This window comes from Gaeumannomyces tritici (assembly GCF_000145635.1).
Source record: "Gaeumannomyces tritici R3-111a-1 unplaced genomic scaffold supercont2.3, whole genome shotgun sequence".
Classification (NCBI taxonomy): Eukaryota; Fungi; Ascomycota; class Sordariomycetes; order Magnaporthales; family Magnaporthaceae; genus Gaeumannomyces; species Gaeumannomyces tritici.
Genome location: NW_008804547.1, coordinates 2640633 through 2661651, shown reverse-complemented (window position 1 = coordinate 2661651; position 21019 = coordinate 2640633). Strand labels below are relative to the sequence as shown.

The 21019-nt window shown below is 58.6% G+C and overlaps 8 protein-coding genes and 1 non-coding gene across 9 annotated transcripts; 7 read left to right on the top strand and 2 right to left on the bottom strand.

Annotated features, from left to right (window-relative positions):
• Positions 1–1568: 1568 nt before the first annotated feature.
• GGTG_06011 (SnodProt1) lies at positions 1569–2407 on the top strand (the record flags this gene model as incomplete). Its single annotated transcript, XM_009223823.1, has 2 exons — positions 1569–1966; positions 2038–2407. Coding segments are annotated over 2 exons (581 nt in total), but the record flags the coding sequence as incomplete, so codon positions are not given.
• A 356-nt stretch (positions 2408–2763) lies between these two features.
• GGTG_06010 (hypothetical protein) lies at positions 2764–4797 on the bottom strand. The gene is made up of 3 exons (XM_009223822.1): positions 4502–4797; positions 3353–4427; positions 2764–3273 (listed from the first exon to the last, which is right to left on the bottom strand). Exons 1-3 carry the CDS (start codon positions 4707–4709, stop codon positions 2901–2903), a joined length of 1656 nt encoding a protein of 551 aa, XP_009222086.1. The 5' UTR covers positions 4710–4797; the 3' UTR covers positions 2764–2900.
• Positions 4798–5404: 607 nt separating this feature from the next.
• GGTG_06009 (ribonuclease Trv) lies at positions 5405–6826 on the top strand. The gene is made up of 2 exons (XM_009223821.1): positions 5405–5936; positions 6014–6826. Exons 1-2 carry the CDS (start codon positions 5515–5517, stop codon positions 6621–6623), a joined length of 1032 nt encoding a protein of 343 aa, XP_009222085.1. The 5' UTR covers positions 5405–5514; the 3' UTR covers positions 6624–6826.
• A 92-nt stretch (positions 6827–6918) lies between these two features.
• GGTG_06008 (hypothetical protein) lies at positions 6919–7571 on the top strand (the record flags this gene model as incomplete). Its single annotated transcript, XM_009223820.1, has 2 exons — positions 6919–7223; positions 7331–7571. One exon carries the CDS (start codon positions 6919–6921, stop codon positions 7213–7215), a length of 297 nt encoding a protein of 98 aa, XP_009222084.1. The 3' UTR covers positions 7216–7223; positions 7331–7571.
• An 873-nt stretch (positions 7572–8444) lies between these two features.
• Positions 8445–9334, top strand: GGTG_06007 (hypothetical protein). The gene has a single exon (XM_009223819.1). It carries the CDS (start codon positions 8760–8762, stop codon positions 9012–9014), a length of 255 nt encoding a protein of 84 aa, XP_009222083.1. The 5' UTR covers positions 8445–8759; the 3' UTR covers positions 9015–9334.
• A 1089-nt stretch (positions 9335–10423) lies between these two features.
• Positions 10424–13620, top strand: GGTG_06006 (C6 zinc finger protein). The gene is made up of 2 exons (XM_009223818.1): positions 10424–12042; positions 12122–13620. Exons 1-2 carry the CDS (start codon positions 10813–10815, stop codon positions 13184–13186), a joined length of 2295 nt encoding a protein of 764 aa, XP_009222082.1. The 5' UTR covers positions 10424–10812; the 3' UTR covers positions 13187–13620.
• GGTG_06005 (hypothetical protein) lies at positions 13517–19836 on the bottom strand. Its single transcript, XM_009223817.1, has 4 exons — positions 17847–19836; positions 17632–17745; positions 16550–17538; positions 13517–16453 (listed from the first exon to the last, which is right to left on the bottom strand). The coding sequence occupies exons 1-4, from the start codon at positions 17853–17855 to the stop codon at positions 14392–14394; spliced, it is 3174 nt and encodes a 1057-aa protein (XP_009222081.1). The 5' UTR covers positions 17856–19836; the 3' UTR covers positions 13517–14391.
• Positions 13920–13993, top strand: GGTG_20125. The gene has a single exon. It is a non-coding gene; the product is annotated as a tRNA-Val (tRNA).
• On the top strand, positions 19145–20503 carry GGTG_06004 (hypothetical protein; the record flags this gene model as incomplete). The annotated part of the gene is made up of 1 exon (XM_009223816.1): positions 19145–20503. The coding sequence occupies exon 1, from the start codon at positions 20033–20035 to the stop codon at positions 20501–20503; it is 471 nt and encodes a 156-aa protein (XP_009222080.1). The 5' UTR covers positions 19145–20032.
• Between the last annotated feature and the right edge of the window lie 516 nt (positions 20504–21019).

Genomic DNA, 21019 nt, shown 5'->3' with positions numbered 1-21019 from the left:
CCTCCTTGGTCGTGCATCACCGGCCCAGATTGGAAAGTCCGTCGGCAAATGCCCCCACGTACCAAACCACCCTCCTGCGTCTGGCGCTGGGGGAGCAGGTTACATCGCCCAAGACCTGGGGGCAGGGGGGTACTCAGGCTTGACGAAGCGAACGCGAACCAAGCTCGTCCCCATGATGCGGCCTCTGAACCTGAATACCACAAGTCCGAGCGGTCGACGTCATGCGGCTTGTATTTTTTTCTTCTTTTCTTCTTCTTTTTTTCTTGAGAGTCTGGCGCGTTGTGGTGGCGCACCCGCCAGCGGCTACCCGCACCGCTATGCCAAAAACAGCGCGACCTGCTGCTTAGTGACGGGTAGGAGCATGACATGTCCTCGATGGCATCGATGTTCCATGGCCTCTGGGAACGCACCCATTGGCCAGCCTCACATGCGCTTGTAGCAAGTGCAGATGTCTGGTGGTGAGAGGCACTTTTTGGCTGGTCACATCAGTCCAGTAAAAGCCAAAAGCACGTTACGTTTCATGCTATTGCCGGGCCGGGGATGGCTTACCGGTGATAAACGGCGCTAAAAAGGCGGCATGATTTATCAATTTCCAGCGGGACCTTGTCACTGCACAGGGCGGGGAAGATCGCTAAATTTGTCATGGTTAGGCACGTCAAGAGCCGCGAATACGAGATCACTGATCCACCTTCACTAGTCGTTAGCCTGCTGACTGCCTGCCCCGGCGCTCGGCCGTTTTGTTGCGTGCTGAATTCAATGTTTATCGTGTATTTTCTGCCAGAGACTCAAGAGTCAACATGAGTTCCACGTGCAGGCTGGCACTGGTTCCATGCGCAAGAACAGCTCGGCGAACACGGCGGCGACATGCAGCTTACTGACAGGCAAGCAGTTCCTCCCTGCAGAATCGGGCTGCCCAACAGCCGTTGACCGTTCAGTTGGGGTTCCCTCCCGTGTGGAAATCTTCGTGTCTGCAGTCCCACATCCTCCGTCAAAGACCTGGTTGGGTTGACCTCGGTCCCCGCAAATGGCACCCCCAAGGGTCAGGGGACTGTCGGCTCCTTCACTGGCCCCGGGACGAGGGAGAGAAAAAAAAACCCAGTTTTCGTGCCCCGGAAAGATCAACCCACACCACGACGATGGAGCCAAACAATGGAAGCAAACAAGGCGGCCACAACAGCGAACGCAGCGCACAGGTCGTCCCATCTCCGCTGTCCGGGGGGAGCATCTCGTGACGACACCATGTAGCGTACCTAAGCATCGCATGTCGGCCCAATACGGGCTCGGCACCCGCCGAGCGCGCGGTGGGCCCATGGCAGGCTTACCCAGCGGAGCAGGGGTCCAGGTAGGTAGGTAGATAGGTAGGTACTACCTAGGTAGCAACCCAGCACCGGGGGCATGGTGCATACACGAAAAGGGGGTGAACGACTCTGGTAGGCCCATACGAGCGGCGCGCGACGGGACGTAGCAGATCGACTGTGGACTCTCCCATGGATAGCGTGCCGGCTCGGCGATGAGGGGCGGGCAGCGACGACATGGGCCCGCTGCCGTCACCAACGAACTGGATATAAAGATGACCAGGCGGCTTCTCCTCTACTGCCTCTCGAGTCCCTCTTTCCTCACCACCCTCACCACCATCCTCACATTCGCTTGTTCAAGGACCCTCTACAATAACACCAATATAATAAACAACCGCCACCGCATAATACTACCTACCTCCTTAATCCAAACCACCAAGATGCAGTTCTCCAACATCCTCTCCATCTTCGCCCTGACCTCGGCCGCCTCGGCCGTCTCGGTCTCGTACGACACCGGCTTCGACGACGGCAGCCGCTCGCTGACCGCCGTCAGCTGCTCCGACGGCCAGAACGGCCTCATGACCCGCTACGGCTGGCAGACTCAGGGCCAGATCCCCCGCTTCCCCTACATTGGCGGCGCCCCCGCTGTTGGCGGCTGGAACTCTCCGGGCGTAAGTTATTCAGTCTGAATTTTTGAGACCACCATGAACAGACAAGAGACTAACCCAACCCCCAAAAACAGTGCGGCACCTGCTGGAGACTGAGCTGGAACGGACGCTCCATCAACGTCCTGGCCATCGACCGCGCCTCGGGCTTCAACATCGCCCTCGACGCCATGAACGCCCTGACCAACGGCCAGGCCATCGGCCTGGGCCGCGTCGAGGCCGACGTCCAGCAGGTCTCTGCCGGCGACTGCGGCCTGTAAGGCGCTCGCTGCCTCGACCGTTGGGGGAGAACCCGGGGGCGGGGTTGGCCATCATCGCATGACTTGCATGATGGGCGGCATATCGGAGACGCAACTTTAATATCTTGTACGGCTTAACTCATGAACGATTAATGATTATTTCACGTCGGACTATTCATGCACCTCTCGTTGCTCAACTCCTGCCTGTTTTTATGCTTTGAGCACCATGGCACAGCATCCTCCCCGTGATATAGGTCTAAAATATGTCATTCGTGGGGATCTCGACCGCCCGACATGTCGGTGACATGACGGAGGCGTCGTTCCACAGCAGCCACAGAGTTTCTAGAATCTAGTGTCCTGCCAGCGCAATTATCCGGTTGCACAGAAAGGCTGTTTGAGACGCCGCGGTATGCGCGGCACAAGGATTCAATAGCTCCCAAGGCCAGAGTGAACATTACAGACCAGCACATTCTGCCCCGGCCGTTGAAGATGTTCTATCAAAAGAAAAAGAATTTGGACATGAACCTCCACGCCCGCCTCCCAGGGCGCGTGATACAATATGCTGTTCCCTCGGCATGCAACGAAAGCCAAAAGCCACTTGATTGATAGTCTAAATCTAATCCCTATTTGATGGCCTGCCACTCCGTTGTACCCAAATCCTGGGACCACGAAAGAAATAAAGAAACGAGCCGTTACCCCTCCTAATAGTGGCCCTTGCCTGGTGGGTTGGCAGGGAGCTCGTGCGGAAGGTCGACGCCGTTGTGCAGCTCGGTGGGCATGGTGTAGACCTCGGCCGGGGGGCCGGCGTTCACCAGCGTCGCCGAGGAGTCGCAGTCCCATCGCGCCCCCTCCTCGGCCTGGTCGTCCCGAAGCCTGGCGGCCTCGCCCGCGCGCCCGCGCCTACGCTGGTTGCACCAGAACACCAGCCCGTCCACGAGCGCGGTGAGCACGATCCAGCCGGCCGCGACGCCTCCGGCGATGGCGCCGACGTTGGGGCCCGGGGGGCTTGGGGGCGTAGCTTCTGCCACCGTGAAGAGATTCTTCACGGCATCGCTGTCCCACTCCGCGACGTTTCTGCTCCCGTGGGTTAGTTTACAGTGGTTAGCGTGGGCAGTGGAAACACAGTCGTGGTCTCGGTTGCGACAACACTTACCCTTCGTTGTACCATTTCTTGATCATGGCCGGAGACTCGTAGTCGGGCGCGCCCGATTTGTAGTCGTTTCTCCATTTCAGATCTACCATGTCAAACACCTTTATCCCGTTCACCCATGGATCCTTTCCCACCCACTGCTCACCACCGCCAACGACCTGGGTCCCGCCCACAGAGATCATCTGCCTCTTCCCTCCGACGACACAGGCGTGGTTGCTGCGAGTTTGGGGGTTGTCGGCGCCCGTGTTCCCGGCGTTGAACCACCTGAACCCCGGAATGGTGAGAACGTGTGTGGTCGCGGGCTTCTCGCCATCGCCGCCGAAGAAGAAGATCTCGTACGACGGGGTGCTCGAAGACTTCGCGGCGACGGCGCAGGCGTACTGCCGTGCCACGGGCGTCGAGATCTCGCTCGTGGTCTTTTGCGAGTACAGGTCGTTGCTGCCAATGTCATAAAAGTACACCGTGTCCATGGGGACCGGCTCGATATCTCGGGCGTCTGAATTGTCCGGCCGGCCTCCACCGATGAAGACAACGATGCCCTTGCCCTGGGTGCCCATCTCCGGGAGGCACACGGCGTTACCACGCGCGTGGTTTCCTGCGTTAGGGCCTCGCCCAACCTTTTTGGCTACCTGGCTTTCATTCCTCCAGGTTTGCGACGTCATGTTGTATATGACGAGCCCCGGCGAGGCCGTCCCTCTCCACCTCGAACCATCGTTCAACATTGTCAGCCCGCCGAACACGAACCCTAGCCCGTTGCAGCTGGTCCAGCTGCCTTCCTGCGTGAACTTTATCTTGGAATCTCCGGGCAGGGTCCGGTCGCTACTCCAAGTCCCATACAGGCCATCAGGGCTGGCTTTCTCGAAGACGCGCAGTGTTGGATTGGTTAGAGTCTCGTTGGCCAAGGGGTAGGTCTCCCTAACCCCTCCGCCCCAAGAGTAAATCCTGTTCTCCTGGCCGTTTGGCCACAGCGCGGGCCGTATGATGTTAAAACCCTTCTGGTTGTCGATCATTTGAACTTTGCTGTTGACGGTTTGAGCATTCCAATCTTCGTTCAGTGGGATCACGAGGGTCTTGTTGCCTGTTGTGGCGTTGATAATGTTAGCGACCAGACAGTGGAAACACTATGGAGAGCCAGGGTGGGTGGCATCATACTCGGGGGTATCGAGAAACGGGGCGACATCTGGGATGCACCGCCGCCCAATATATAAAGGTTGTCACCCAAGACGGTGGCCGAGTGGAAGGACCTCCTGCGGAAGTTGTCGGCCGACGGGAACTCCTCGACCTGGGAGTGCGTAAGACCGAGTAGTAGGAAGACCACCGCTAGAAAATACATCGAGAAGCCGTCCCGGAGCGCGGCCATGGTGTGAGATAGCGGGTGAAGGACACCGAAAGGAGTCGGAACGCGCGCGAAGTTCCATCAACGAAAACGAAAGGATAGGGAGTTGAGACATTTTGCCTTTTTGTCCTTCTCCTTTGATCATAAATTGGGAAAAGATTTGAAGGGGCCCCCTTCCTTTGGGGAGGAAAGATATTTTCCATCAATTTTGAGGGCGTGGACACCACAAGAGCCAGCCCTCCAAGCACGTCAAGGTGCCTGCCTAATCCATTGGTACCATCTCATACCGACTTCGTAAATACCTAGATCGCCAAGTTCGCACTCCGATGCCCGCAAACACCACTTGCATCCTGCCCGCCGATCCCCTTTCTCTCGGCCAGCCAGAGCCTCTCGTCGGGGATAGTTTCTGGAGACCTGTTCCCAGTTGGGAGACATCGCGTCTCCCGGCATCAAACGGCTGGTTGCCACTTGCAATTTGCGGCATCTTCACATCACGGCACTGTGATAGCCGATGTGTGGTGCGTGAGGGGGGACGAATGCCATCCAACCATTGCGCCGCTTCCCGCCTCCCGGAGAGCCATCGAGGGCACACAGGAGTCTCCGCACTTTTAACGCTTAATATCCTAGACTCCTGTAAGGCGAGTCCCACGGAATTGATTTCAGGTCTAGCGGGGCCGCTGCGGAAGAGTCCCACGGTCCCACCATGCCCCCACACCCCAACCGACACTTGGTGGGTCGCCGACCCCTGGCAAGCTGAAGCGGCGCAACGCCAACGTCACTGGGGAAACACACTCGCTGCCAACAGGAGCATCTCCAAGCCAGTCAGCACATGCATCGACCTCCATCAACACTTCCCGACAGCATACCCGCATCTCGATCCGCCCGAAAGGCTGCACACGCACGTCATTTCTCTGCTCGCCGGGCGCCGTCGCAAATGGCGCCACAGTCGCTCAAGGCGTTTCTGGCCTACGCCGGGAACCTGTTCGCCCAGCTTCCCGCCAGCCTCAACGAAATCCCGAACCCCTTCTCCGTCGGCCTGGAACCCGCGGGACGGTCCGGCCAGTGCTACATCCCGCTGAGCGGCGCGCCGGCATGTCCTATCGACGGACCTCTTAGCTGCCACAACAGCACGCCCATCGCGGGCGACTGCTGCTTCATCCATCCGGGAGGGCGCATGCTTTTGACCCAGTTCTGGGACGACCAGGTTCACGCCGGCGGCGCCGAGGAGGACTGGACCCTTCATGGGTTATGGTAAGTCTGGAACTATCTCTATTTGCCTCTCGCTCGCGTGTTTGCAATACTGACATGTAAGCACTCCCGTTTTACAGGCCCGACCTCTGCGATGGCGGATACGACCAGTTCTGCAACCTTGTCCCCCAGTACAAGAACATCAGCGCCATCCTCAAGGCGCAGGGCCAGTCAGAGCTCGTCGAATTTATGGATAGATATTGGCTCTCTAACCGCGGAAGCAACGAAGGTCTGTGGGAGCACGAGTGGAACAAGCACGGGACTTGCATCAACACGCTGGCCGCGTCGTGCTACTCCCCCGCCGCCGCGTCGGGCGCCGTCGCGGCCACGGCGAACCCCGGGGAGCTGGCCGTGGTGGACTACTTCACGCGGGCCGTCGCGCTCTTCAAGTCGCTCGACACCTTCACGGCGCTGCAGAAGGCCGGCATCACTCCCAGCAGCCGCACCCACTACCCGCTCGTCGACGTGCAGGCCGCGCTCGAGCGCCACGTCGGCGGCGGCAAGGTCGTGCTGCGCTGTGCCGGCGGCCGCCGCGGGACCATCCTGCGGGAGGCCTGGTACCACTTCTTCGTCCAGGGGAGCCTCCAGTCGGGCGAGTTTGTGCCCGCCAAGGACCCGCCGAGCCACGACGCCGGCAACTGTGCCCCCTGGGTCAGGTACATGCCCAAGAGAGGGAGGAGGGAGCTTTAGACGAGGACTGACCGGCCGGCCGTTCTGAGCCTTTTGATTCTGCTTCTCGTAATCATGGCACGGCGAGCGTTCGAACTCGCCAGCTGCTTCCTGTGCCTTTTTTTTTTGCCTATCAAGGCTCTCACTTTTGAATAGACCCTTGCAGACTTGAGTTAGTTGATCTACACCAGTTCCTGTCACGGCTTTGCCGTTCCATTATGGACGCATTTTGATGCCTTTTCTTGATATCTGGCAGCCGGACGTCAGACGAGTCAATCGAGAACGTCAGATTATCGGTGCCTCGTCCAAAGTCAACATGTCGCCCCGGCTAGCGACCAAGGACGCCTACAACTTATCGCCGCCAGGTGCCAGGGCTATGCGTGGCATCAAACGCGCCATGCAGCCAGCTTCTGAGAGACAAGGTTGTGAGGCAAGCCAGCCTCGACATATGGTGGCAGAGCCTGCCCACAGACCACTTCTGACAATGCTGCCAAGCTCCACGCTCCCCTTATCAAAATGGCGACGAGGCTCCAAGTCCCGCCAGGGCCGGACGGGCCCAGATTCTCCACGTCCAGCCATCCAGGTCCCGAGTGCCTTCAGGGCGCTAGGCTAGCCTGTCTCGTAGGCTCGCTCCTTATCCTCTTTCCCGCCATCCTTACTATGGCCTGGCGGTGTACTTGCTTATTTCTGTGCCACTAATGTCCCGATTTTCCACCCCAAACAAAAAGAGAACTCGATGACCGCGCTTGCACTGCGCGGAGATAGTGGCGGACATCGACCTTATCCAGACTAAACTACCATTGGAGCATATTTGGTTGCCCATGGTTATCATATCACAACATCAATTCCTACGCAAACAGGAGGTGAGTAGAAACATCAACACAGCATAGAAACGCAGCACCTTTTGGATGGCCCGTCATATTGCACATAAACGTTCGAAATGCCATCATCTCGCTCTGGACCTCTCTCATTCTTACAACGGCGCTCATGGTGGCAAGGCTTTTTTACGTGTGGCGCCACTTCTGGACAGTGCGAACTTCTTGCGTTGAATTGGGACACGAAGTGTGGCGCGCCAACCAACTCCCCCAGCTTAGTTGGTTTCTCCACTGTCTTGGTTGAATCTGCTCGTTGGCTCATCACACACGCCACACACGCCCGTCGTTCCAGGAGAATCGGCTAGTGCACGGGCGACAGAGCCGATGGTTAGGCAATCAGGGTTGCATCAGGCTGACCACGCGTCCACAGTCACTACAAGCCGGTTCGTTCTCGGGCAAGGCTTCAGCCCTTTCACAAAAGGGAACCTCGAGTCTCACGCACCCTCAGCTGAGTCAAGCGAAATAAGAGGACATGGTTCTCATCGATTCCTTGGGACTGCTGCTCGTTGGGTTGATAATTTGCGCAGGACACCCTAAAAGACAAGTCAGCCGGCCTGAAGCAAAGCGGTGAAGCGAGAGGAGCGGGGAACCAGAACAAGAGGAAGCACAAACGGCGCTGACATGGGGTGCACAGCTGAGCGCCAGTCCCAGGTAAGCTTAGGGCGGTGGGAGGGTTGGGCAGGCGTCCGTCTCTGTATTACGAAATGCTACAGAACCGGGGACTCCGGGGGGCAGACTCTTGGATGGACAAACCAGCCCACGGCACTCGTCATTGGCCTATCAATTGGGGGAGCGGGCGCCGTCTGGTGTTGGTTGGGTCACACCATGCAGCATTTCCTGTGTGACAGCAGTATCGGTTCGGATGGAACGTTGTCCCCGCCAGGGGAGAAAGGGAAAAAGAGAACGAAAAAAAAGACAAGAAACCCCCCCGCCGGGCTGTACCAGTTGCTTGGGTTGAGGAATCCTAGCCGGGTCTCAATCTGGCAGGGAACACCTGCTGGTCATGTTTTCTCCTTGGCTCCGACGATGGTTCTCAGCCCTCTCCTCTCCTAGCGTCACTGCCCGTGCAGGGCCGGGGCATGGGTGACTTGTCTTGCCACGAAACAATCGGCGATTTCAACACCGTGAAATATTGAGCGATTTTGGAACTATCGAGCCAGGGGTCCTGCGGGTGGTATGCCGGCCGGGTGATGTGGACTTTGACTGGTGGTTGATGACGGACGCTACAGCACATGCATGAATTGGCAGCGAGCCAGAGAGGGGGAGATTTGGCCCGCAAGAAATGCTAGCGCGGCTGGGCATGAGTTCTCTCGATGCTCGCAGAATGCTGTGCACAGAGGGGTTCATCGCAGGGTTTGACATCCCGTTTACGGCTAGAGGCATCATTTCGCTGGGCTCTGGGGCCGTGCGCGCAGCGGTCGATGTGGAAAAGCAACGGAATCAGACGTCCAGGCCCAAGACAGGAGAGCGCGCATTGCTCGTTATGGGAAGTGTTCATGCCGATCCGGATCTGGAAGTACCTGCGGGCAGGCTGTGAATCCGGCGTCTAGGGCACAGAGGACGCCGATGAATCGGGTGATGGCTGCCAAGACAGGCCAATAACCACAATGTCCATTTTCCCCCATAGTTTTCTCTAGCCTCGCCCACTAGTCTGACCATCTAGTTCTTTAGTCCGTGTTGCTTTTTGTTTCTTTGTGCGTCGCGATTTGCCTGAAGGAGCGCAGTTAGTGTGGTGTCAAACGCACACCAAGCTGTAAAGGAAAGAAAAAGGAGTAAAGTTGCTACGGATGTCTGATGGCGTGGGCGACTGTCTGTCTGGTGCGACTGGGCAACAGCCACCAGGGGCCGGCTTCCGAAGTGCTGCATTGGGACATCGGTCGCGCTCGTCGCTCACGTTTTGCATCGTGCTTCGCCGGCGTCGGTGCTAGCACCATGGCCGCCATTGTGTGTAGGAGATACATGCCTGCGGAAAGGTACTCCCACGTACAGATCGCGGCGGCTGTGACTTGGAAAGGGCTCTATGCGACGTTACCAGAGGAGGCGCCCAGCATGCGCCAAAATGCGCCCGCCCCAAGCCTGGCGCTAGAAACCCCCCAAGGTGCAGTTTGTCTGGTCTGTGTTGCCGCCCAGGATGCAGTAGCTCAGGTAGGCCACGCAGGCGCAGCATCCGTCCGTGCGGCACAGCACAAGCACGGGCGTCCAAGCAGCCACGCTTCATGTCGTTGAACCGTCCAATTTTTTTTTTCGACTTGCCCCTCGGACGCACCCAGGCGCCAGCTGAAAGTCGCGCCCGGCAGACCGCAGCAGCCGGCTCAGTTGCCCAGCCCGCCCAGCATTCGTCCAGACAAGCCACTCGCGCTGGTCTCTCCCAGCGACTGCGTTGCTTTTCAGGCACTTGGTCTCTTTTCTCCAGTCGTCTGCCCCCGGCATTTCGTCCGTTTTCCCTGTCTCTCCCACACTCTTCGTTTTTTTTTTTCTTGCACCCTCATTCGCACTGCCAGTGCCCAACCGTCACTTCTCTGTCGGATTGTTTGTTTTTTGCTTGCCTGTTTGGTTGTTTAGTTTCTTCGTTGCCAAAAGTCACGGCTTCTCTTTAAGTGCACCAGGTGACCAGCCTGCCCCAAAAGCCTGTTCCTCCATTTTTGTTTTCCCGTTACTCCTCAGGAAACTGCCGCTGGCTTCTCGCCCCACCCCAGCCAATCGACTGCGCCGTTCCCCAGTTTTGGCCTCAGATCAATCCCGGGCGCGGGTTCGCAGGAACAGAAAGGCGGCGTGACCACCCACCCGTTATTCGAAGGCGACGGCTGCCCCTGGCCATTTTCGTTTTCTCTGGGGCGACCCAGCAGCAGTCGCAGCGACCCACCCGTCTCGTCGACCCGCCCTGCCTGCTGCTCCATCTTCTCCCCTTCTCCGCTCTCTTCCTGATTCTTCCCCCGATTCCTCACCAAAAAAGGGCCGATTTCGAAACCTGGAGTCCCCGCGAATTGCTTCACTGTTCCCCGGAACCCAAGCACACGACGACTCGACAAATCCCGCCGCCCTTGTACTGTGACCGTCGCACTGTCGTCCGACCCAGTGACGCTCAGATGGGCTTGCTGTTGGGCTGAACCACATCCTCGGTTCCCGCCTTTTGACTCGGCCGCTCGCTGGAGCCGCTGTTGCCGTCAAAGTGGGGAGGAGAGTAGGAGGACAGGGACGAAAAGGAAACAAACAAATCGAAGCCTGACCTGGCACCGTCGTTTGCGACGTGCGCTCGACGGCGCGACTCTTGATCTCCCGAACCTCGTTCGCACCGCGCCGCAACCGCCGCCCGCCCACCCGTCCGCCCGCCCGCCATGACGACTGCCGTAAAAAGAGCGTGCGACGCCTGCCACCGTCGCAAGGTCAAGTGCGACGGCATCAACCCGTGCCGCAATTGCTCCTCGGCCCAGTTGTCGTGCACGTACAATGCGATCCCACAAAAGAAGGGTCCCAAGGGCTCCAGGGCCAAGGTCATCAGCGAGCTGCGTGAGACCCAGCGCCAGACCAGCCTCGCGACCAAGGTCCACAACCGCATCCATGGCGCAGTCTCGCCGCCCGCCAGCCCGACCCTATCGCCCACCCCTGGCCTCTTGACCAAGGAGATCGTGAAGGAGTGTGTCGACTTCTACTTCGGCAACATGTACTCCATCATTCCCATCCTGAATCGGCAGCAGCTTGAGCGCGACACCACCTCCATGGAGACCAACGTCGACATCTACTGCCTGCTCACCTCGCTCTGCGCCTTCATGATGCTGCAGCCTGGAATGTCGATGCCTGGCGGTGACCCCTACGGGCTCGATGTCATGCCCGGCGCCAACATAGTGACGGGAACCCTGCTCATGGAGGAGACGATTCGTGTCCGGAAGGCCTACGACCACATCGAGTCACCAACCCCGAACAGCCTCTGCACCAGTTACTTTCTCTTTGCCTGCTACTATGCCCTCGACCTACACGACAAGGCCTGGTTCCACCTGCGGGAGGCAACCACGGTCGCGCACATGACTGGCATGACCAAGGAGGACTCGTATGTGGGCTACGACAACGCCAGCGCATCAAGGCGGAGGCGGCTGTATTGGCTGCTGTTCGTCACCGAGAGGGCCTACGCTCTGCAGCGCGGCCGGCCCCTGACTCTCCAGGCGTCCATCAACCTCCCGACGACCGGAGACGACCCCAGCGACCAGTGTGCGCACCAGCTCGGCGGCTTTGTCCTGCTTGCCAAAATGTTCCGCCCCTTTGACGACCAGTTTGTGAACCTGTGGAACAACACCAAGGAGTCCTGCTCTTCTTCATACGTTGATGGGCTCCAGAAGCAGTTCGCCGATGCCCTGCCTGCGTATCTCAATGTGACAGATCCGCGGCTCGGCGATGTGCACACGAACCAGACCTGGCTCAAGAACATCGTATGGCAGCTGAGCATGTCGCGCATGAGTAGCAACGAGCAGGGCATGGCGTCGATGCGGTTTCCCATCGACGTATCCCAGGAGCTGCTTGCCATGACGTCCGCCTTTTCGACGCGGAACATGGAGCTCATCAGCGGCGGATTTGTAAGTATTGGGCCTTCTCTGAATCGCATCCCGGGTTTGTGTATCCTTGCACTAACACCTGCTCTGTTTGCCGCGCCAGGTCGAGAAGCTCTACGAGGTGGCCTCTTCGCTCACCGAGGTGCTTGCCCTCCAGCCAAACAGCGACCCATTCGCCGTCTTCAACCCCCGTGACAGCTTACAGCATATTCTCAACCTGCTTGGTCTCGTCCGAAACGGCGAATCGCGGTTCCTGCCTCTGCTCATGTGCAAGATGAACGACGTTCTTCCACGCCTCATCAGCCCCATGCTCCAGAAAGCCCCCGAAATGGCTTGCAACATCGACATCTTCGATGGGTTTGGCAATGGTGGTCTCGGTAATGTGTCAGCAATGGCGCCAATGGACGAGTATGAATCCAAGTTTGCCATTCCCCGCGTTGAGGAGTTCAAGTCGGAGCCTGCTTCGTCGTCGGGTGGGAGTGCTGTGGACATGAACTCGCCCTTTGTCAGCTCCCCGGTTGTGCTGTCCCCCAGCGTCGACTTTCCGAACGGGCTGTCTTCACAGGACTTCAATTCCATGACAGACATGGTCATGAGTCCAGTCGGTCCTGCGCCAGGCTCACACCTCAGCACCCCGGGAGGCATCCCTGGGCAACAACCACTACCACAGTCTCGTCAGCATCCGTCGCCATTACAACACCAGTCGCCACAGCAGCACCAACACCAACACCAACAATATTCCCAGCAACATCCCCCTCATCAAGCTCAACACCAGCAGAGTATAGCGGCATTGCAGGGGGCCAACAACAGTATAAATACCCACTTCCAGAACAGCATGCACTCGGGCATGAGTCAAGCACCCAGGCAACAAGGACTGCGCGCCGGCATAGACCACGGTTTCGGGGTTGGCCAGATCATGAATAATTCGCTTGGTCAGTTGGGCCAGACGATGATGACTGGCTCCCAGGGCATGATGATGCGACAGCAGCCAGGACGAACAAACAGCTTTTCAATCGCACAGGCCCCGCATCTACGGACTGTTGGGGACTTCCAAGCTCTTCAACGCACCAACTCCGACATGAGTGTTATGACATCCATGTCAGGTATGAGCGGTGGCGGTGGCGGCATGAACGCAGAGATTGACTTCAACACCCTGCCAGCCAGGTAACGACGCAGGTCGGTGCACCGCCACCCGGGATCGTTGTTTCGGCCTATATACATCTTGGAGAACCAGAAAATCGCCCAACACCACTCTTTAACTACGATCCCCTTTCTTGTCTCAAAAGACAATACGTTTCCCTCCGCGAGGGACTTTATACCCCACACAGCCACTTGTACTGTTTCGAGATATTATAGCTTTCCTTTGTTCACTTCGTTTCTTGAGCCCTTCTCGGCGTATTTCCTCTGTCAGTTGTTGGATGTTTGGTATTGAATCATGTGCGGATATCTGATGCGTCACTTGGGTGGGCAGGAGTATGCAGGAGAGGGTGGGTAATGAGAGGGAGATGAACTGGGACCCGGCGAAGACCGGTTTTGTTTACTATATCGATAGCTGATCTACTCCGCTAGCTTCACTGCAAAGTTCCACCCACAAACCCTCCCTCCCCCCGTCAGGACCCCAGACCCCGCACCAACCGGCCCCTGGCCCTTTGGGCAGCCATGCGGGACGGCTCCAGTATAAAGACCCCATCCAAAGCTCCAACCGGTGGGAACAGGCATCGCATCCTGGCGTGACAGGTGGTCGGCGACCGCCTTGGAAGCCACTCGCCTCACTTCTTGCCCGCTCTCTCCTCATCTGTTCCCACCACCACCAGGGGTGGGGCACTCCTCCCCTCCGTGTCGTTGCCGCCCGGGGACATGAGCGACGCACGAATCGCCGACCTGCAAGAAGCACGCCAAGCGGTCGAATGGTGTAGTCGGTTATCACGTGAGCTTAACACGCTCAAGGTCCTCAGTTCGATCCTGGGTTCGATCATCTTTACTGCGATGCGTTTTGGTTTTGCCGCGTTTTCTGCCATTGGAGACTTATTCGCCTTCTACGCCGGCATTTTTTTTTTTTATCTCTTTCTCTTCACTGGGTAGGATATAATGAGCAATGATGCTTCGATCCATGCCACGCTTGCTTCCTGACCGTGATACTCCCTCTCACTGGATTCTGCTACAAAGAGTACAACAAGTGACCCGATCCAGCTCATCGCTTTTATAAAACGTAATCCAAACATGGACGTGCTGTCTGTGGTTCGAAACTAACCAATGGCCTGAAACAAATGTGCCCAAGGTGCTCTGAAGACAAAAACAAGAGGCCCGGCCCAGTATCCAGCGGCTCGTCCCCAAAAGATAAGCCGGAAAATATCACGCATGGCGTCGTAATGCTCACGCAAATCGGACCTCGTCAAATAGAGCCGCTCTGGCCTGGGCAAGGCTAGCCAGCTCGAATAGGAATGATTGAAGGACGAGCACGTTCGTGAGGAGGTGAGACACTGACACCGTCTTGGGCTCCTCAGGCTCCTTGGCAGGCGCGTCTGTGGCCGCTTCCTCATGCTGCTCGTCCTCATTGCCGTCGCCATTCTCTTCTGCCGCCAGCTCCATCTCAAGCGACATTGGCTGCTGCGACACCTGCGTCTTCTCGTCCGTAACATCGCCATCCCGTGCCCCATCGAGGTCACCAGTCCCTGGTTCCTTGGTTCCTGTGGCCAGCTTTTTCCCGCTGAGGTCTAGTGGGATTGGCTGCACGATCCGCGTCACAGCCGGGAGGCAGACGCGCCTGGCCAAGATCTGTTGGTCGATCGCCTTGAACGCCTCGACCTGACTAGCTACGGCTGGATCCCTACCCCTGTCGCCGCCCGAACGCATAGGGGATCCGGCAGGTCCTCTCGATGGCGAGCTTGAGGCTGTCGGGTTGTCGTATCTGGGGGGAGGTATGGTGGACGTCGCTGTCGGCGTTGCGAGCCCGTAGCCTCCTGTCATTGCCGTCGATGAGGCGCTCCACTGACCGCCGGCGAATTCGCCCTGCGATAAGGATGGGGTCGAGGTTGAGGACCTACCACCGCCGGGACGGAGTCGATCACCGGCCGAATCCTTCCTTCCGCGCGGGCTACCAGTGCGGCTGGGAGTCCCGAGCTCCGAGAGAATGCGCTGTGCGAATCCCTCGAGCGCCGCAGGTATGCCGCCAGGTGAAGAGCTCCTGGAGTCGCTGACACTTGAGCGATGACGCCACTCGCCGGTGCCCATGATCGGAGTTATTGCGGCCCCGGCCCTACCACCACTGCTGCTGCGGGCGCCGGGCTGCGGGTTGACCGAGGCGCCTGAGGCGTTTGCGGTCTGGAAGGCCTCTCGTCGCTGTTGGAGCAAATCGTCGAAGCGCGGAACAGACTCGCGATAGGCCTCAACCTGTTCCGAGAGCGTCTGGAGGAGTGCCAGGAGTCGGGTAAGTCCTATGGGAGACCATCGAGGTCGCCGTCTGCATTTCCTCATCTCGCGCGCCCGGCGCAACTCGGCAAATTCGGGCGAGTCCGGGTCAAGAGCGGCTGGGCTTAGAGGCTGTTGACTGTCGTCGTAGTCGTCGTCATCGTCGTCGTCGTTATCGTCACCGAACGTGTACTTGTCTGGGTGTCGTAACATCCAGCCTTCCATGCTCACAAACCCGCAAACCGCCAGGTCGAAAAGCGTCTCCGTCACCGACAGGTTCGTTTCGATGGGGTTGACGAAGAACGTTTCGAGAAGGTCGAGCACGGCGTTCAAAAGGGGGTCGTCGGGCCGGACTGTGTGTCGGTGGACATCGCGCGGCGCACCTGGCAAGCTGTCGATCGGGACGGCGGGCAGGTCGTGGTTGTCAGTCGACGTGCGCGGCGCGACAAGTTTGAGCGAGCACGGATGCGACTCGAGACGGGTGGTGGCATCGCGAAGGGAGTCTTCGTAAAGCGCATCGAAATCGTCCTGACCACCAATGGCGCCGGCCAAAGACATGAAGAAATCCACCTCCTGACTGTGCGCGCCGATTGTCCGGCGGCGCGCTGCGCTGTGGACGCCCTCCGTTTTTAGCAGGGTCGCCGTGGCATACCGGTGGTGCCGCCTCAAGATGGCCGAGACGAGCTGGAGAGTGACGTGGATGGTCTGGTGGCTGTGGGAGCGCAAGCAGGAGAGAATGAGGTCGACCAGGTTGTAGAGCAGCGGGTCGGCAGCAGTCTCGGACTGAGCAGCAATCATGCTCAAGAGGTCCATCGACTTGCGCTTGCGCGCCGCGCTAACTGTGTTGCGAGGACCTTCTGCAGAGGACGTCTCCAAGGCGGCAGCTTCCGGAAGAGCCAGAAGGTACGAGAGGATGAGGCTGATCATGTCCGGGTGGTCGAGGGACTCCAGAATACGACGGAGATATGTCAGGACGGCGACAGAGGAGCCACCATCCATGTCAGAAGATTCGAGCAGCGAGGGGTATCTAGAAAAAGGCATGTTAGAACAGAATGACTCCAGAGTTCCAGGCAGCGCCCACAAACCCCTTTGCAACCGGCTGTGCGATATAAGCATTACTCACAATAGCTGTTTAAGGAAAATTATGCGAAAATGTTCCAGGAGCGTCGACTTGACCTCGACCGACTTGCAGTGGTTAAGGACATCCTGCCAGAATAGAAGATGGGACAGGAAGGTGTCCAGGTGCGCCTGGAACTCGGGGGAACAAGAGCTGACGATCTCGTAGGTAGACTTGGGATGCTGGTAGTCGGAGAGGGCGAGGATGGGAGGTAGTTGGTCGGCGGGGTGGTCGATGACGAGCTTCCGGCTCAGCTGGCTGTAGAGGGCACCTAGGCCCGTGGCCATGAGGGTTGACAAGTCGCTCTCGACGATCCATCGCTCCAGGTCGACGGAGCTCGAGGCGGCCTCGATGACGTACAGCAGACCTGTGCGAGCAAAGTCGCCGACCTTGCCCTCATGGTGGATGTAGTCGACCAGGAGGTAGAAGAGTGGAAAGTCTTGTTTTTGGGTCCTACCCGCGAACTTGTCGTGGCTATCCTGCAACTGCTTCTCTGGTCCAGCATCAGAAGAGACGGTTTGTTGTTGCTGTTGCGGGGGCGGGGGCGGGGGCGGAGGCGGTGAGGATTTGAACCAGGCGGCGAGGACACTGGCCGGGTCGAGGCGGATCTTGGTGGTGATGTTGAATGCGAGTTCGACGATCCTGATCTCGGTATCGGAGCCGAGCTGGAAGCTGTTGGCGCCGGTGATGCGGAGGAGGAGGGTGGTCAAGCTGTTGGCGAAGGCTTCGCTCTCGACAAAAGCCTCCTCTTCACTTTCGATCAGAGTAGCGAAGAAGAGGACGGCCTCGCGAACTATACATTCGTCATACGAGGTGGTGGCTATCTTGGAAACGGGCACATATATTTGTTTGGAGGCGGAAAAGGCGATGCAGGGGTGTGGCAGTGGACGGCGCGACTCGTCGGCCAGGATCGCCGTAAGCTCCACAAGGCGCTCCTCGATGGCCTCGGCGGCGTCTTCGTCACGGGCGAGGTTGGAGGTGCTCCTCCATATTTGCTAACGTCACCATCACCACCACTCTTGTCAGCGCCGCAGCGGAGGGAGGAGAAACGAGCTGGATCGGGGCCGGCGATAGGGGCTCGTGCATACCAGCATCTGGCCATATTTCTTCTCGAACCGCTGGAGGCGGCGGAAGGGGTCTTTGGCATGGTCTCGGCGGGAGCTGTCCGAGGACAGAGGAGTGTGGGCTAGCAATCGTGACCACTGGGGCAGGCAAGCAGGGGCCGGGAAGGCGTCAGTAGGCTGGCTCTTGGGGACACACGGAGCGCTAGGCCAAGGCTGGCGGCGGCGGCGGCAGGACTCACGAAATCCATTGTGCGGTGTCTGAAGGCATCTCGGTCGATGCTGCTTGCCTACTCGGATGTGGCAGCCTGATTGAGGCGGACGAGGCTCGCCCTCGAGCTCGGAGGGGAGCTGTGGTCTCGGCCGGGGCTGGGTGGGCAGCCAGTCAGCATCGACGGTCGCATGAATCTGCGCGTTCCAGATGCTGTTTGGCAATGGGAGGTCCAGATCTGCTGCTAGCTTGTGCCATTAGCAGTGGCCAGGCCGTGACGCTCAATGAATGGCCCGCCTCAAGGCCTAAGCTTGCCCAGCCCGGCGGGTCCCGGGGAGGGACTGGAGCTTGTGCTAGGCGCTTCGAGGGCCCCACTATGGATTGAGTCAAGTGCGGGCTCGGTGGGCGGGGGGTCCTGACTGGGTCCTGGCTGGGGCTGGACTGGGCCTGAATTGATGGATTCCATCAAATTGTAAAGCTCGACCCGACACTGGGCAGCAAAATGCGACGGACCAAGGGAAATACAGCCAACCAATACCGGCGACAATCAGGACCAGACGCCTGGTGGCCGGTGACCGGTGGCCGACAGCGAAGGGCCGAAGGGAGGGCCCCAGCCTGGAGCCAGCCCGCCCACGGCGTCTTGGCCACCCGGAAAGCTCGAGGCGGACGGGTGACGCAGCCAGCAAAAACACGAGTGCCCATGATTGACTGACGGATTGCCTTGATGCAGGCGCACGGCCTCAATGCAGCTCTACCACGCATCTACATTACCTCACGCACCGATTGACTAGCCGTGGTAATTGATCCATATGGGACGGGCGCAGACAACTTGGGTGCTGGACACTGGACGTCGGATCGAGGGCGACAGAGGGAGGGCAGACGGGACAAGGCACAAGTGCGACAGATATTTTGGTCTGTGCTCCCCTGAGGACCGTGAGCCGTGACGGCATTCCAGCGATGCGTCCGAAGAAGGCTGGGCGTAAAAGGCTAGACGAAGAGGTTGGCTACTGATCCACCCTGGCCAGCCTTTGACTCACCGCGCTGGTGACAAGAGAAAAAAAATCGAGCAAAAGACATGGGGTTTCTGTTTGACCGACAGATTGACTCTTTATCAGACGGGCCGGCCACGGCACTAGCTGGCAGGAACCCACTTGCCGGCTGCTGTTCCCTGCTTGCTCCTCTGCTGGCTGTTCCTCTGCTGCTGCTCCTCTGCCGGCCTGGCCTTGCCCCCTCCCTGGCACCCTTCATGTTCCATCTCATGCCAGCGAGGCGCCCCGGCATCTCCAACGTGTCAATTCGGCAGCGGCGCATCGCCTGCCTCCTGACTGCCCATCAGGCTGGGAGTCACACATGCGCGACCAATGGCTGCGACGTTGGACGGCCAGGGCGTCTTGGTTGCTGCTGCAGGGCCTGGATGCATGGCGACGACGCACGGCTCATGCACCAGCCCCGTCTGAACTCTTCTCGTTGGTGCTGGCGCCGTCCTCAACGGCGGACCCCCAGTCCCCGCATCCCTTCGGGCGGCTAACGGCAACACGACAGCTCATGGCTCATGCCACGGCTCGAGGGGGGACACCGTCCTTCCTCCACTCGCGACACACGGGAGCAAGCGCCGTGCTGGTGGGGTGGTGGCCCTGAAGAGCCTGCCACTGCTGTGTCGCCTGCGTGTGGTGCTGGCTGGCTTGGGCCCCTTGATCTGCACACCCATTCATTTCTTCCACACATCCATCACTGCCGCCCATCCCATCTCTGCCCACCACCGGCGTTGTTTCATGGAAGCCTTGAACAAGGCGATCCCGATGTTCCAAAGAACACGAAGAGCTAAAGTGGACGAGGAAAAAAAAAGAAGAGAAAGAAAGAAGAAGATATAAGATGACAAGAAGAAGGAAAATGACAGCGAGAACAAGAAAGAAACCATGATGTCAAAAGCAAGGACGAAAAAAAAAAAGTTTCTGCGTCCAAGCTCTGGCAGGCCGTGAAACGATCATCAGTCCCCGTGACGTTGGGCGCTATAGTTCTAGAAGCTGTCCACCTTTTTCATACATTCGCCCTTTTCGCCCACTGACAGGATGGCCAAGAGGAGAACAAAGGAATGAGGGGGGAAAAATTCAAGATGAAAAAGGGGGATTCGGATGGCCTGCGTCAGTCACGACCACCCCGCCTGGGCCTCAAGACCCGACTGGCAGTTTTTGATATCCCCCAGTCCTATTGGGTCTGATGCACCTTCGACCCCTACCCGCTAGCGTCTGGGCCGCAAAGCAGACAAATGAGCGCATCATATTGTCTCCTACGTGGACAAGAATGGTCCTGCAGCGCTCGCATGGCAGCCCAGTCGAACCGGCACCCCTGGCTGGGTTGACGGCTGCGAACTCTGGTTCGCCTGGCACGCTCGGTCGCACGGTAGACGGCTCTCTTTTGGTGGCCTTGTTTCCGCCTTCGTCTCTGGCCTCTGTGCCTCTCCCTGTTCCTGCACTCTGCACTCACTTTGTCGGCCCTCGTCGTTGTTTGGCTGCGCGGTCTGGTGCGGTCCTGACTGGGGCTATGCGCTGGCCGCCGTGGCCAATGGCGGCTCAGAAGTGCCACCTGGACAAGGGTGCTTCCCAGCAGCTCCAGACTTGGACCCCCGCCGGTCCCCATGCTCGTCTGCTCGTCTGCTCATCCCTCCCCCCCATGTCGCCTGCACGATAACCTTAGCAGAGGCACGGCGCCCGTGTTAGTGAAGGTGCGCGCGTGTGGATGCATCGTTGAGTAACGAGGAGGGCAGCAAGCCCGTGTATGGAGCCGAACTGCATGCGCGGCCGAATCGCGCCCCCTGCCATCGACTCCAGATGGTGTCTTGCTTTTCCTTTTTATCCCATCCTTTGTGCGCCTCGGCCGCCTTGGGCTTGTCCTCTTCTTCTCCTATTTTAGCCCCCTCCCCTTCGATCCACAGTCCTCCGGCCTCTCCCGAGCCCTTTCTCTACCCTAGCCACCGGCATAAACGCAACCTGCACATATATACATATACACAGACGGCCCCGTCTTCTGTCGCCTCCCCCATCCTTGGCTTCATTCACGTGTCTCTAGACTCGCACTGCCTAATGCTCAACGCTCCATCATTACTACGCAGGAAATTCTCCGGTTGGGGCGGACTGTCGTGACCTACAAAAGAATTAAAAAAAAAAAAAAGGAAGAGAAGAAAACAAAAGACCAGGAGCAACTCAT